Raw genomic sequence first — 15,739 nt, 5'->3', positions numbered from 1 at the left:
TCTGCCATCAGCAGCAGTGACAAGGGCAGAGGAGTTACTGACGCTCAGGCTCCTGGTGTACCATATTCAGACGGTGCCTTTATCAGTTTGGTATCCAAGTCCTAAGGAATCCATTTTGCCTCCACAAGATAACTTGCTACCTAGTGTCAAAACCCTTAGACCTATTTTGTATTGACCTCTTCAGCTGTTTCTCAGCTGCTGGGAGTCAAAAGCTTGGGACTCAGAAGTTGGTGACTATAGAAAAATCTGCTGTAAAAGTGTTGGGGGGGAAATATTCAGCAGAAATGTCCCACATAACCAGATATTACAAGGGCAGAAGTAGGAGTCATGGGATGAAACGAGGAAAAATTAGTTTGAATATAAGAGACACATTGTGGCACAGCCTCCCAAAGGAAGCAGTGGAAGTCCCATCGTTTGATCCATTAAAAACGAGCACTGTGGAGAACGTATTGTAGAGAACAGGCCTACTTTGGCACTCAATCACTGCTGTGGGAAGTCTCATTGAATCCTACAGACTTCTAGGAGGGTGTACCGTGGCCAGAAGAAAGGAGTAAACAGTCGAAAGTGCCTTGTATTCATGCTGTAGGTTTCACATGTTCTTTCTACAGTATCCATTGTCGGGACAGACCTACCACTCAATTGTGAGCTGTTGACTAACCCTGCCAAAAGACTTCATTACTAGCTGCTTTTGTTTTGTGTTTCAGGTGGTCAGTTCGACCAATGGAGAACTGAATGTTGACGACCCAACAGGGGCACACTCCAATGCACCAATCACAGCACAGGCTGAGGTGGAAGTGGTGGAAGAAGCTAAGTATGTTTGCTTTACAAATAGGCTGTTTATTGATGTGGTTTTAAATCCTCTGTATTTGAAAGGAGTGAGGATTTTACCTGTTTAGATATTTGATGCTTGTATCCATAACTTTTCCTTGAATATCGCTGCTTTTTGCATGGTACCTCAGTGTTGCTGCTGCCTCTTTTCTCTATGATGCCTGGAGAATGTAACTTTTGGCCAGAGCATGCGTTGCAAACGAGATAGTGGTAAACAACAATGTGAAAATCGAATGTGAGACTTCTGGTGCACCTTCCCTGATCTGGAGGTGTCTCCTCTGCTCTTGCTGCGTGCACACAAACAGCTCAGCCCCGGGACAGTGAAGGAATTGTCAATCTAGCAACATTGTATTCCTACCTGTGAGAGCTAGAGGCCATGTAGGCAGAGTGGTCTGAAAATAGCCCTTGCAGGGCTTTTGCCATGAATCTTCCCTGGTCCAGTCCAGTAGGTGCTGAATGAGGCTGAAATTGTAAATAGCCCTTCTGCCTGTGAGGCTAGTAAATCTCCCTTTGAGCTGCCAGCGTGGGGTAGCAGGATGTTCCCTCCATAGCTTTTCAGAAAATGGGGTGGGGTTGGGGGAGGGATTGCTGTCTTGGCCATTGTGCTTCTCTTGCATGTGTGCTGCCCTCCAGCACCACTGTGTGGCACTTTGCATGATCTTTGTTAAACAGGAGCTAGGACGTGGAGCCTGCTGTCCACTTGAGCGGCAGCAGAGTGCCTGCCCCCTCCTCTGAACCAGGAAGGGCTTTGAACCCCGCTGAGTCACTGGAATGGGGTTGAAGGCTCAGTCATGGCATGACAAAACTGACTTCCCCCACAGAGGGCTGAATGGCTCGGAGGCTGCCTTTGAACTGGCTCATGTGCCGGGAATTGCTCCATGATCTGGGCCAGAGCTGGGGGGGGCGGGGGAATGGACATGCAGGGTCACGTGCCCCCTTGATTTGCTGCTTGGCGTGTTCTGAGCAAGCTTATATGGACTGAGCATGCTCAGTAACACTGCCCTCACTCTGCCTCCCACTATTGGCAGGCACAGGTCATCTCTGATGTGGGCCACAGTGTGGCTCAGTGGAATTCTTATCGCTCGGCAGGCATTGTGTTTCTTGGCCTTTTGGGGGGGGTCTTTTGCTGGAAATGGATTGAAGGAAGATAAGAAACTGCCTGGGTCATAAAGGCTTGAGGTGCAAAGCACCTGTCGAGCTGGCTCCAATGCTAAGCACCAGTCTCACCCCTGCTATCCCTGAGAGTGAGTGGCTCTTTGTCATCGTCCATTTCTTTGACCCTTGGAAATCACTTCCACAGTGCCCATGTCACCATTGACCCATGTGGGTAGTGAGCTACAATAATCATCTTGCAGTGAGGAGCCCTAGTAACATCTTTCTGTTCCCTTCCCAGCCAGGGGATGCAACAGCTGAAGGGCTATGTGCCTCCTGTAAGCTGGGCAGCTACAAAAGGGCAGCTTGCGGCATTGGCCACTGCCCAGTATGGACAGTGCAGCCAATAGGGACTATGGGTCCTAGCTGTCTTGATCGGAGAGACTATGCTGCATTGCTTGCTGGGATGTGTAGTCCGTGGCTACATCTCTAGTAGAGCAGAGTGGCTGCAGTCCTGTTATGCAAATTCCATAGATGGGGCCTTCAGCCTCCTGATGATTTGCCAACACAGCCCTCAGCTGTGCACAGTTTGGGCCCCACCCCTAGCTTATGGCCAGATGTAAGAAAGGATCAGCAAGAGTTTCTTTGGGGCAGGGACTATCTTTTTGTTCTGTGTCTGTACAGCGCCTAGCACAGTGGGGGCCTGGGCCATCACTGGGACTCCTCAGTGCCACCACAGTACAAATAATCAATATATCCTATTAGCCTGTCTTGGCATCAGCAGTTGTTTGCTTTATTGTGAGGAAGGACAATGGTGCCCTACACATCCCGTATGAGATGGTTAGGAGTTGGTTTCCCCTTTCCAGTCCCTAGGTTTGTGGTTTGAGTCTCTTTTTGGTGATCATGTGGCATTCCAGTGGAGACTCTCTTGTACTGGCTGATTTAGTCATGATTACCCGGTATAGACTACTGGGTTAGTGTTAATAAGCGAGATGTCCCCTCGTCTTTCCCTGCAAGTTGTCTCTGTCACACAAGTCCAAACTTGTCCTCCCTTCACTTATCTGAGTATGTCAGGAGGCTGGAAGTCTTGTGGACACAGGCAACCTGAAATGTGCTCCCAGTTGGCCTGGTGCTACTGTTCTGTAGTAAGATGGGCCACTCAGAGGGAGGGCCAGGGCTAGCTGGATTGCCTGGCTCCCTGCCAGTTTTTGAGGTAGCATGTTGGGAAAAGTGGGGCTGTGTCTCACCTCTCTGCATCTGTGGGCAAGCAGGGAGAGCCAGAGCAAATGCTGCAGACTCTGCTTGTGGTGTAAGTGAATGAAGGGGCTCCCTCTCCCCGGCAGCTGTGGTCAACATGGCATCTCATCCAGGCCATAAGCCCTTGTCTGACTGTCTGTGGTTTGGGTCCCTTCCTGGTGGGCCAGCCACCCTCTCAGCCACAGACTTCCCTGATGGCTACTCCTTGTTGACACTCTGATGTCCCGGTATGTTTATCCCAGGCAACAGGACAGTGAAAACACATCCTACTTCTCAGCAGTGACTTGTCAGGGTATCTCTTGCAATGAGCTGTGGGGGCCTCAGATGGAATAGGGAATAGAGAGGGTGGGTGGGCAAGGCATATGTGTCTGCCGATCTGCACTGCATGTTTGCATGGCTCGCAGTGACATGCTTTCATCCCACCTCTGTGAACTAATTGCTCTTTCTTCCTTTCTGTGTTTTTCTCTCTACACACTCTCTGTAGCTGCCTGAAAATGCTCAACTTGTGGTGAGTCCCTCTCTCCAGTCCCCGGGCAAGGGGGAGCGGACCAGACTAGACTGGGATTGGCAAAATCAAACCAACCAAAACAGTGTAATAGCTGCACAAGTTAGAAATACAACCCAGTGCAGCTATTGCTATTACAAGGGTGGGGAACACATGCAGGATGGGCGTGTGTGTGTGAGAGGAGGCCGCAGTAGGCCAAGCAATTGAACTAATCTTTGGACTGATCCATTGAAAGCTAAAAAAATTTCTCTTCCTTTATCTGTTCAGCTTAATGTATTCACCAAACATGCAAGTGTATGAGCAGATAATGTCTAAAGGAGTTAGGCAGAGTCCGAACCAGGCTGAAAAATCCCTCACGGGAATTCCTCACAACAGATGGTTCTGCATGGAAAGCTGTGTATACCATGCCCGTCTCCTGGGAGCAGTGTGCGTGTGGCTCTTTCCTTGGGAGCCTTGCTTATATGAAAGTGAGCAGGGCAGGGTTCCCATCAACAGATGCGGTGGTCTAGAGCCATGGTCCTCAACCTCTTCCATATTGGGACCTCCTGCCTCCTAGCTGGGACCTTCCTCTCATTTGGCAATCTGGGAAGGGCATGGTGGTCATGGCCCACAGGCTGAGAACACCTGATCTTGCTCCAGGTTGGTGGGGAGGAGGTGGTTGCCTTCAAGAAAGTTTCTGCAGCTCAAGGACTGAGGGGGAAAGACCAGGGTTTTCATCTAGGAGGGCATGCAGGCTGGAGTAGCTGCTTTCTGAGCCTGCTGTTGGTGTTATGCTCTTCCCCTTTATCACCATTATCCTTGAGTTCCAGGGGGACCCTAAATAGTAACACTCAGCACTTTTATAGTGTGGAGTGCTTTCCGAGCACTAGCTAAATTGTAATCCTCAGGACACCCTTTTGAGGGGGACATGAACCCCTGGTTTTACAGATGGGGAAACTGAGGCGCAGAAGTGAAGTGAGTTGTCTTAGGTAATACAGAAGATCAGTGGCAGAGCCAAGGATAAAATCCAGGAGTTCCAGGCTCTCAGTCCACTAGTTCATCTTGCCTCACAGTGGGTTTTGAGGGAGCCCATGTTCAGCTACAGAGACAGGAGTAGAATGTAGGAAGTTCAAATCTCACGGCCCCATGTGTGGTGAAGAATGTCCCTGCGTGGTGGCAGACTGGTCCTTCTCTGCCCTCCTCTCTACTGGCACTGCCTCCAGTACCGCTGGCATCTCTTTGGCTTCTCTGTGTGTCGTACTCTGGGGCTGTTCTTAAACATTGTCTGCACGCACAAAGGTCACATTCTGTATAATTGTCAGCCTGTCTTATTCTTTTATTTTGACGTTTCTGCCTCTGCCTGTGTTAACAACTCTAAGGACTTCCTTTCCTGAACCCTTCCAAACTGAGCAAAGGGGCCCTCTGTCTGAGCAACAGGGGCCAAAAGAGAGCAAAGGAATCACCAAGGAAAGAGATGGCTAAAAAGAGCAGCTAGAAATCAGTCAGGCCCTTGAAATCTGGGGCAGAGAGTGAATCTTGGCCTTGGTTCTCCTTCCCTGATCAGATACGTGTGTTCAGTAATCCCTCAGACATACTCCTGTCCTGTTTCTCACCATGACAGTTCCTTTCTCCTTTTACTGGTGCCTGAGTCCTGAAGGAAGGTGGTTACTGTGGGAGGAAAATAGAGTGCTACTGGACGGTTAAAATGAGTGAGGGCACATGGGTGGCTCAGGACATTGGGGTACAGAACACTTCACCAGGAGGAAATTCTCTAGACTGTGTTATGCAGGAGATCAGATGAGATGTCCCCTCTGGCCTTCCAATTTATGAACCTCTAGCGGTCTCATTCAAAACCAGCTTAGGGTGGTAGTGACCAAAGTCACTACCCATCTGATGGCTATCCAGGACCTATGTGAAATCATCCATTTGCTAGTGACAGGATATTCATGTCACATGTTCACCACCCCACTCCATAACTGACCCTCCCATGGGAAATCTCTGGAGGGAAGCTAAGGATAAGCCATGGAGACTGCTGCTGGCTAGGGCTGAGGCACATAAGCAGGCATGGTGTATGTACACTTGCCTTCTTGTTGCCATCTCTGTATCTGCTCAGGGCTGTATGGAGGGTATCGCTCTCCCGGGCTGCCAGTCTAGCACCTCTCACTAGCAGTAAGCATGCTTAATAAGGAGATTAAGTAGTTATTCCTCATTTTCAATCACCTGTAATTGGGCTGAGACAGGAGAGGACATGCACTCCTCAGGGGCAGTAGTGTATATTTCAGCTCTCAGATAAATACCAGTATTAAAAGCTTGTTTAGAGCCACCACTGACCCAATAGCAAATGAGTCTGCCTGCAGATGCTGCTGCCATTCTGTGGCATAGCTTCTCAATGTCTTTACTCCTGTGTGCTTGTTAGAGGTATTTGCATGAAAACGGGATTTTTGCATACCTCTCTGCCTGTTCCTTATTCTTCTCCTCCCTCCTCAAAGGCCATAATCCTAATATCACAACTGGTCACTGACGAAATGGTTGTGATGTCATGGGGAAGAAGATAAGCAGCACAGGAGCAGGTGAACTTGCTAAGTACAAAGATCGTTCCATGCAGATGTTCCTGACACTAGAACCTGAATACAGAGTTGTCTTTAAATACCATGTAATTCCTGAGGAACCACCTGGAGCTGACAGACTGGGTGACTCATTTTAGTATATTCCACAAATGAAACCTCCATCTTTTAAGGATCAGCTTTGAAGGGTGTTTATTTCACACCACCTCTATCTCCATCATCCCATCGTTTTGCCTCCCTGTTCGCTGTGCACTGTTAGCCTTCCCTGCCCCAGATCAGGGAAGAAGCAGGGGTTGTATATTTGTAGACTAAACTATTGGTCTTTAAACTGAAACTCTTATACCATCAGTCAAGGGTTCAGTAAAGGAAGCTGGCCCCGAATCAGATCTTTTCAGAACTAGTCCTTTTCAGCTTACCATGAGCAGTTTAGAAACACAGCACATCATGTGATTGGAAATATTTAGTCAGGCCTGGCTCAAACCATTCCAGCACCTTTTAGGGCACAGTCAATTAGTAGTTTTGGGCAGAGGGAAACAGCCTGTTAGTGTATCTCGCCTGTTTCCTTCACTCCCAGCAACTGGAGAGCCCTGTTCTGCTGCAAGACTTCATCTGCCTTCCTGTTGGCTATTGTGCCTTATTTCCTTGTTCCCAGTTAATTTCCTTGGGGCAGGGACCTTGGCTTCATACAGCATCTGGCACAACCAGTCCCTGATCCTGAGCATGGCCTTTGGACATCAGCAAAACATAAATAATAATGATCAGTTGAACCTCCTCTTCCATAAGAGCAAATCCCAGTGTGTGATAGCACTTGGATACCTGCCTTTATGGTGATCCATTGGCCCTTGTCTGAGCACAGTACTGCTGCCCCTTCTATTGCGGGCTAGACTGGTCTGCTGCTGGCCTCGTGGACTTTCCTTCTATTGGAGGAGGTGTTGGTAGGTCTGTTTTGTCCTTAGTGCTGAACATGTTGAGATCCCATTGCATGTACTGTGAATGAAGGGAAGAAGCCCACCCTGTGCAGTTTATGGAAGTCAGGTGGCGGGGGGCCTGCTGTAGGGTCTAGTCCACTCTACTGACTTGCTGTGTTCTTTGTGCTCCAGGTGCTGCTGCTTCTTTAAGAGGAAAAGGAAGAAGACTGCCCAGCGTCACAAATGACCGGTGCCTCCTGGGTTCTTGTAGGAACTCCACCTACAGCTCCTGCCATGTCTTACTGAAAGGAGCTTCTCTCTAGGGGGAGGAGGCGGCGTAGGAGGAAGAGAAACAAGTGACATTTTAAACCAAAAAGAGAGAAGAAAATAGTTCCAAAACAAACCGCTCTGGGGTGGATCTGCTCCATGGTCTCCTCATTCGCTCCAAGCCTGAAGCTCCTTTTGGGATCAGGACTGCAGCTGGCTCAGGCCTTGGTTGCCCAGTGGGCAGGTGGGCTGGCTGGCTGACCCTCCTTCCCATTGTTTACGGCAGAAGGCATCATTCACACAAACCTGAGAACTATGCTTTGTTTCCTGCTCACTTTACTCCCCCTCACACTCTCTCTGCCCATCCATCCTCCTCCCTCCCAAATGGAAATACCCCTGGTAGGCTTCTTTGGCTAATGGGAGGTGATAGGTGGTTGTCTGAGCAGGAAAGACATGTGGGAGAAGGTCCTGGCTGGTATGAGGCAATTTCTCCCCCAGGTCCCTTTCAGCGTCAGCCTGTACTGCCAGCCTGGCCAGGTACAGCAGTGGGACGTAGGCTCCCTCCTAGGCTCCTTGGGAACAGTTATACTGTAGCGTGAGACTTGCAATCTACTGTTCCAGTCCCTTAGGTTCTCTGGCTTCCTTGTTCACTCCCTTCTCCAAATGGTAACAGAGCAGTGCGGATTGTTTTAAAGAAACTGACATTGTTGCACTTTTTATTATTTTTTAGCATTACAGATGCATATTGTGTCTGTAGATTTTTCGCATGGACAAGTGATGCCGGCACAGACAGACATTCAGCTTGGAATGTGGAGGGGTGCAAAGAATGTCCTCAACAGAGGGTTTGCTTGCAACATCCAGAAAACCCTAAAGCTAATCACCTATTGTTGGTCATGCGCTGAGAGAAACCTACTTGAATTTTGAATCACCCTTTGTAGCTGCCAGTGAATGTCCCTACCATGGTTTCCTACTTGGTGCCTGACATAACCAGCCTGGAGTTGGGGGGCACTAGCTTTCTTTTTGAGCAGGGAGAGGCATCAGCCTTGCTGAGCTGGAGGAGTTTTCTCTGGGTAGACAAGCAGATATGGATTACATAACTGAAAACCTGATGTTTCCCAAACTGCAGATATTTTGTATGGCAGGGTGGCCGCCTAACCTTCTCAGATGGTTTCTGGGAGGTTGATTATGGAGTAAGCACCTTTCTTTCAATTTACTAAATAGTCTACAATGGAAGTGTTTGAGAGAGCAAAGCTACCCAAGTAGGGAATGGACACTTAACTGCCTTACAGTGACTGCATCTGCAGGTGGCCAGATAAGCTACTCAAATCAGACTTTGTGTAGGTTTCAGTGTGCTCTGCAAGCTGCCTAGGCCTGAGTGCAGGCTCAGAGCTCTGTCTGTGGGGCCTGGAGCACACACCATGCAGTTCTCCCTGTAGTGGGAGCTAAGGTCTTTTTAACACACCATTCTTGAGTCAAACCATTATTTAGCAAAGGGCTTAGGGCACTTTGCACATGAACTCTCATATCCCAGTGTAAGGATTGCTGAGCTCTGAAGAGGCAGCTGCAGTTACTCCTGGGGGGAATTGTGTGGGGTCTGTGTGGCAAAGGTTTACAAGAGCTAAAGAAGCTTTTTTGTGGAGGCTAGGAATTGGTTCCTCGTGCTTTGCCTGTTTGCATATCACATCAGCATGGGATCAGACCCCTCATTTCAGGGGCTGTAGTTGTCATGTAATTAGGGCTCTCCCACCCCAGTGCTTGAATTACGTACAGAGGCAGAGTACGGAGGCTCTAATATACCATCTCTTCAAAATGGTGGTCCAGCTGCCTCTGAGTGCGTGTAGTGACATGCACTGAAAGGGAAGCGATGGGAAGAAGCAGGGAAGGAGTGTTTGTTTCGGGGTGGGCAGAGACTCCCTCCCCCTTCAGGCAGAGCAGCAGTAAGGCAGGCGAACACACTGCTGCAGTTCAGTGGTTAGGATTTGTAGCTTGAAACTCAGCCCCTTTTTCTATCGTGGTGATTCTGCTCTCCCAGAGAATCCCTTTGGGGTGTTTCTCAGCTGCTAGCCATTTTCTGCTGGGATCTTAATGCCTTATTCAAATGGAAAGAAAGCAGATATAGCCAAGCGTTTTGCTGCTCTTTCCTCTCTCCGCCACTGGGGTGAAGTTAAGCTGGGGGCTAGCTTGCTCTTCATTCACTAACCCACCAAGAGATTTGTAAACCCACCTTTTTAATTCTGCAAGAACTTTTCCGTTAAGTGTAACAAGTGGGGTGCAAAAGGAAAGGGCTTTCCATTCCCCATGAGTGTGGCTGCTTGGACTCCCTAACCCCTTTTCTTTCTCCCAAGGAGAGGAGGGCAGGGGACATTTAATCACTTAGTTTTGTTGCTCTGCCTCTTCCTGAACTCTTCTACTGCTGTTGACTTTCTAAGAAGTCAGGCTGTTTGAAATGAGCATTTCCTCATACCCTCACCATAGGAAACCATGGTTCGGCATCTTGGGGGGAGGGAGGCGCAGGAATTTGTGGGGAGAAAGCAGTTGTATGCTCCCAGCTCTCCAGATTGTACTGGGCCCTGAGACACAAGCATTGCTGCCCTCCTAAACCCCATTAAGTGCCTGTCACCAAAACTCAGAGGAGAAACTCAATTCCTTCTGCATTTCCTGACATTGTTCAGTCATTCCTAACTATTTCCAATCAGGGAGTAGCTTGTAGTTTGCAAAGTATGTATGGGGAGGGAAGTGTGTCTGCATTTTTTTTTGTTTTTGTTCTTAAATATTATTTTTAAGTAAGTGAATGTATTTGATTGGTAGAAATTTTCCCTTGTTTTTAAGTGGGTCAGTTTGAAAGCCATTTCATGTTGACCACACTAGTGCTTTGCTCTGGGGAGTTGATGTTCTTTTAATCCTATGATGATGTATATGAAGGGGAGAGAATGTATCTCCCCAAGGCATGCTGGTAATGCTCAGTTATACCAAGCCCTCTTGCACTATAGTCATACATTGGACTCTTCAGAAGGGCAAAGGATGTAAAAAGCGGGTAAACAGTAAATCCTATTCTAAGGAAACTATTCGAACTCATAAAGTTCAAGAAGTGACTGGTGATAAAAACCAGATCGAGCGGGCCATCTTACAGTAGGAATTAGAGCATTAAACCCACCTACATTAATTCCCTGCCTCTCCTCCCCACTGGAAACTAATATATTAGTTGGTATATACCTGCATTCTTCCAAGAAAATGAGAGGAGAGAATCTCAGATCACAGCTGGCCAGTGGAGCTGCTGAGCAGGAGCATCATCTGGCTGTCCTATGCTTCCTTCGCATGGCCTAATACTACAGCTGGATTTCCAGATGTGGTTCCCCTGCAGCAGGGACCCACCAATGTTCCATTGCAGTCTCCTGAGGCCTCAAGTGAGGTTTTCAATAAAATATTGCACTGCTGTATTGAACTCCATGTATAGATGTAATTATTACCCCTTCCTGAGAACACTTACTTATGGATGTTTTCTTTGCTTCAATCTGGGCTCTCTTGGTAACCCTTCCATCCTGTATTAAAGAACCTCTGAAACCCTCTTCGAGGGGACCATGTACAGTGTGGGAGCTTTTGAAATTCTTTTTATTTCTTTAAAGCCATGAACAGTCCAGCCTTATGCAGCTTAGTTAAGGAATGCTGGAACTAACCCTCTTCTCCGCACACTTCCCCTGTCCCACTTCCCTGATAAAAGAAAGCAGGCACCATCACTGGTGACTTTGCTGTCTATTGTTTGGACACAAATGGATGTGAACTAATCAGAAATGTGCTAACCACATGCAGCATAATCAGTAGTCCTTTTGTATATCAACTACAGTGTGGCAAAACATCAAATGTGTCTTCCCCAAATGGCAAGGGCATGACCTAGTCCTGCCTCCTGGCCAGTACACTACAGAACTGAAAATTCAGCAGCAGCTCTCACTTTAGCTGAACTCTGGAGTTATGCTCAGTCCACATCAGAATCTAAGCAGAACATAACATCAGCATGTTGTGTGCAACCTTGTGAAACCCCAGTCCGCGAGGGAGGGTGGGAATGACTTGCACTCATGTTGAGCATGGTCTTCCTCGTTGTCTGTCCATAATTTAGCCGCTCTGTTGTGTGTAAAGTGGGGGACAGGTGCTTGTGAACCAGATATCTAGTAAGCAATGCTTGGGTAGTTGAAATGAATCAACTAATCTGCTGAACTGCCATGATCAAGAGGTTTCCAGCATGCAAATAGCAATTGCTTATTTATTCTCAGTACAGTTGGAAAAAATGCATTAAAGCAGCTGCTCTTTATTAGCCAAAAGAAGCATCTTCTAAAAGTAGCTTTCAGTATACTTAAACAGAAAAAGCACATATAGCATTCTGTCCGTGATGATTCTGTGTTAGTAACTGCTTAATGCCAGGGTCTGCTTAGCTGGAAACCTTACTCCTACTTGATCACAACCTTCAAAGTAATCACTCTTTTAGCATGAACTGTATCACCTAGTTTCCAGAATCACTGCTCCCAGGAACACTAGTGCTCTTTGAGAAGGAAAAGAAACCTCAAAATGTCTTTCCCCTGGCCCTTTAAAACATCTATATGAGGCCATCTCCTCTTTTGTGGTTTGATTGTTTCCAGTAACCAATTAGCAAGCAGTAACTTCATAGTATTCCATTTTGACTTAGGATTCTGACATGAGTAACATGCCTGGGTCCCTGAGCTTGTTGCATGTTGTTAATAGAGAGCAAGCTGGAGACTGCTGAGCTGAGCCCTCCCTTGGTAGAGCTTGTTATTTCAAATTGTGTTTTGGAGGGAGTGCTGTTTGAACGCCTAAGAAAGTGTCCATACAGCCATAGCTGCCATCCTGTTTTCCCCTGCAAACCAGCATGTGTGTGGTGGGGGGGGGGGGGGGAAGAGAGCGTTAAAGGCACTATAAATGGGGAAACTTTGCTTTTCCACAATACCACTGAAGGTTTCAGGGAAAGTCTTGAATGCGGGTGACAGCTGCCAGCTCCATCTCTTTGTCAAGAACGGTTGGTTTGAAAGTGAAGTTTCAGTTACCAACTTCTAGGTGAGCATTCCCCTCTGCAGGGTGCTTGCAATTTGCACAGTGTTTGGCGGTACCGTGCCCTAGGACTCTTACTGTTCTTGAGTGACTATGTGGTTTTAAAGTGTTGGGTGTTTTCAGTTACATTTCCAGGTAACTGACTGCAACAGAATTGGTTTCTCAGGCTTCAGTTTAATAGTTGTACAGTATAGGTGATAGATACTGATTCAGATCTATTTGAATAGAGAACATGAAAAATGTATTCCCCACATCCAAAAGGAAACCCACTCCAGTATTTGTGTGTAAAGGTGTGTGAAGCTGGGCTTCAGGGTCTGAAATAACAGTGAACACTTCTCTGTGGGTTTCTAGTTTGGTTGACCAAACTTCATATTTTAAAGAGACTTCAAACTCTCTGACCAAGATTTTTTTTTCCTTTCTCACTCCTCTCCCTACCTTTCTGGGGCAGTCCCAACATGCTCTTTAGTACATCACAAGTATTTTCACGGCAAGAGATCAGAGCCTTGGGACCTCACTGAATTAATACCAATTGAAGTAAGGGACTGGTTCTGATCGCCAAGAGTAGGGAGAAACCACCCAGAAAAGGGACAGTTCTCTGTTATGTCTTTGGCCTGCCCAAATCACAGGTGAAAGCCAAGCCAGGAGGAATACAGGCAGGAAAAGGCTTTAAAAGACGTCTAATCCTTTTGGGAGTGTCTCAGGAAAATTATCTTCACAGTAGAGGCTCGTTCCCCACCTGTATAGCTCTAGCTGCACAGTGCAAACAACTCTGAGAACCTTGGTTTTTCCAAGTGTTCTTGTAAGAAAACAAGTGACAAGTTCTCTCTTCCCAAATTAGAACAGCAAGCTGGTACTGATAAAGTCTTATTTGTAATTATGAGACAGAGAGAAGAATATCCTCTGGGAACATGTAGATTATACCAAATACATTATAAACCACAAATCCCCAAATAAAAAATACTGTCAAGTGATTAATTCCCACTGGAAACTTTACAAGCTATAATTTATTTTGTCTATTACTTTAATTTAGCCCTTTGTACTTCTGAGGGAATGTTAATTGCAACTTTTTTTACTGTAAAATACATGAAAATCAGCTGTGGAAATCATTTTTTAAATATTGCGTGGATGTCTGATTCTTGTTTAAAATGCCTCGAGTTTTTTATCTTTTGTTTTAAATATGTAATGCAATGTTTTATTCATATTTCAGGCACTGGTCTCAAAGCTCAGCTGTGAACATGGAACTTGTAGTATTTTTTAACATGAATGTCAATTTAAAATGTGTTTGAAATGGTTCAACCAGGATAAGGGCTTATATCATGGGGAAGACCCCTCCAAGGGGAGCTCCTTTCCATCAAGAAAATGGGTCCTGCTTACTGTTGGTTTCTCTTTCTGATTTGCCCATTTATTGGGGCATCATGAGAAACACAACAAATGTGATCTTTAATTACTCCCCTTCCCCTTTTGGGGGGCAGGGGCTCCCGTTTGCACCCTTTTTGTATGTAAAATAAAATGTCTTACCTTTACTCTCTGTTCCCACTCTTTAGTCTTTTATAAAGTTTGATGTGTGCATTCAGGATCCAATATGGGCCAACTTTCCCATTTGAAATGTCAGGCAAATGGAGGCAGCTGCTCCTGTGGTGCAAAGCTTGTATGCATTGTTGATCAGTAGCAACAAGGGAGTATGCTTACCCCAACCAGACAAATACCAGTAGGACCAAATACCTACCAGTCTCACTCCTCTCCAGAGGAAGTGTTCATCTGAAAAATTTAAATGTAATACACAGCTTTGCAAAATAGCATGAAAACTTTAGTCCAGGCAAAAAAATCTAGTAGCTAGGCAGACCACCCTGTTACCATTAGCAGCCCATCATAGTGCTCAAAGCGACCTGAATAGCAAACTCTCCTTTTCCCTGATCACTTTTGCCTCCTTCATGAGAGTTACGTAGGGCCCCTAAAGACCATCACACTCTCACAGGACACTTGGGTTAGGTGGACTGATGACAGGATCTCAGCATGCTGCTCAGTTGCCCTAGTGCTTCAATTGTTGTTGATGCCTCAAGACTGGGGCAGATCTTGAGCTTCCTACTGCTGAGGTAGTTTAGAGGTCATTCCATTGCAAAGGCACAAATTATTCTGAGCCCCTTCTAACAGGGCCTTAGGGACCTCTGTATACGAGTGGTTTCCTGCTTTTATATTTCTTAACATTTTTGGGTTCTATGTTGTCAGTGAAAACTAAACATGTTGTTTTGGGGTTTCTCCTCTAGATGCATGTAAGGCTACTTCCAGTGATGTCATCCTGCATTCCAGTTGTACTTACAGCTGAAGGCACCCAAACAAAGGAAAAGCTAAAGGCCCAGACATGCTTCCTGCCTGCTGTACTAGTATTTTACAATAGGTTACAGACATGTGATGTTTGATTCCAAAAATGCTTGGGTCTTTTCTGCTAACACATGAGACCATCACACCTTAAATCCTACTTTAGAGAAGGCCTTTGAATATGGTGAAGTATTTGCTGAGCTGGGATTCCACCCACCTATGCAGGTCTGGCAGTGTGTCCCCTACAGCATGGTAGTGCACCCCAGTATGGGGAAAGGCTGGGTTTAGAGTGCTGGGCTCCAGGAGTGATTCTCTGCTCTAAGTATCAGAGGGGTAGCAGTGTTAGTCTGTACCCACAAAAACAACGAGGAGTCCAGAGTCAATCGCCCTAGACATCCAAAAGTAGCCATCCTTCAACAAAAAAACTTCAAAAACAGACTTCAAAGAGAAACTGCAGAGCTACAATTCATTTGCAAATTTAACACTATTAATTTGGGCTTGAATAGGTACTGGAAGTGGCTGGCTCACTACAAAAGCAATTTTCCCTCTCTTGGTATTGACACCTCCTCATCAATTATTGGGAGTGGACCACATCCACCCTGATTGAATTGGCCTTGTCAACACTGGTTCTCCATTTGTAAGGTAACTCCCTTCTCTTCATGTGTCAGTATATTTATGCCTGCATCTGTAATTTTCACTCCATGCACCTGAAGAAGTGGGTTTTTTACCCACGAAAGCTTATGCACAAATAAATCTGTTAGTTTTAAAGTGCCACCGAACTCCTCGTTGTCTCTGCTGTAACTAGCTGTAGCTGGGTCCTGAATGCATCCCTACCACAAATGAGTGAATCCATGTGACTAAGCTCTAGTTCCCACAGTGGGTTACACCTTCCCTTGCTTTCCTTTGTGTGCTGTAGGAGTAACTCGGCCCTGGACATTCAAGGCCAGAGCCAGGGCTAGGCATTAGCA

At 46.6% G+C, this 15,739-nt stretch overlaps 1 protein-coding gene across 4 annotated transcripts in view; it reads left to right on the top strand.

The window, feature by feature from the left end:
* The window catches only part of CSNK1G1 (casein kinase 1 gamma 1), a 231,767-nt gene extending 216,291 nt beyond the window's left edge, over positions 1-15,476 (top strand). For 2 of the 4 annotated variants that reach the window (XM_074965940.1, XM_074965938.1), the window contains 3 exons: positions 705-811; positions 3,662-3,685; positions 7,326-15,476. In XM_074965940.1, coding sequence (XP_074822041.1) covers positions 705-811; positions 3,662-3,685; positions 7,326-7,380 — 186 coding nt within the window. In that variant the 3' untranslated portion in view covers positions 7,381-15,476. The remainder of the gene's footprint in view (positions 1-704; positions 812-3,661; positions 3,686-7,325) is intronic. The other 2 variants (XM_074965941.1, XM_074965939.1) reach the window with 1 other exon arrangement.
* Positions 15,477-15,739: the final 263 nt, after the last annotated feature.

Source organism: Natator depressus, chromosome 10 (genome assembly GCF_965152275.1).
Source record: "Natator depressus isolate rNatDep1 chromosome 10, rNatDep2.hap1, whole genome shotgun sequence".
NCBI classification, from domain to species: Eukaryota; Metazoa; Chordata; order Testudines; family Cheloniidae; genus Natator; species Natator depressus.
Note: the sequence above shows the minus strand (reverse complement) of the source record. Positions and strands in the feature narration are given on the sequence as shown.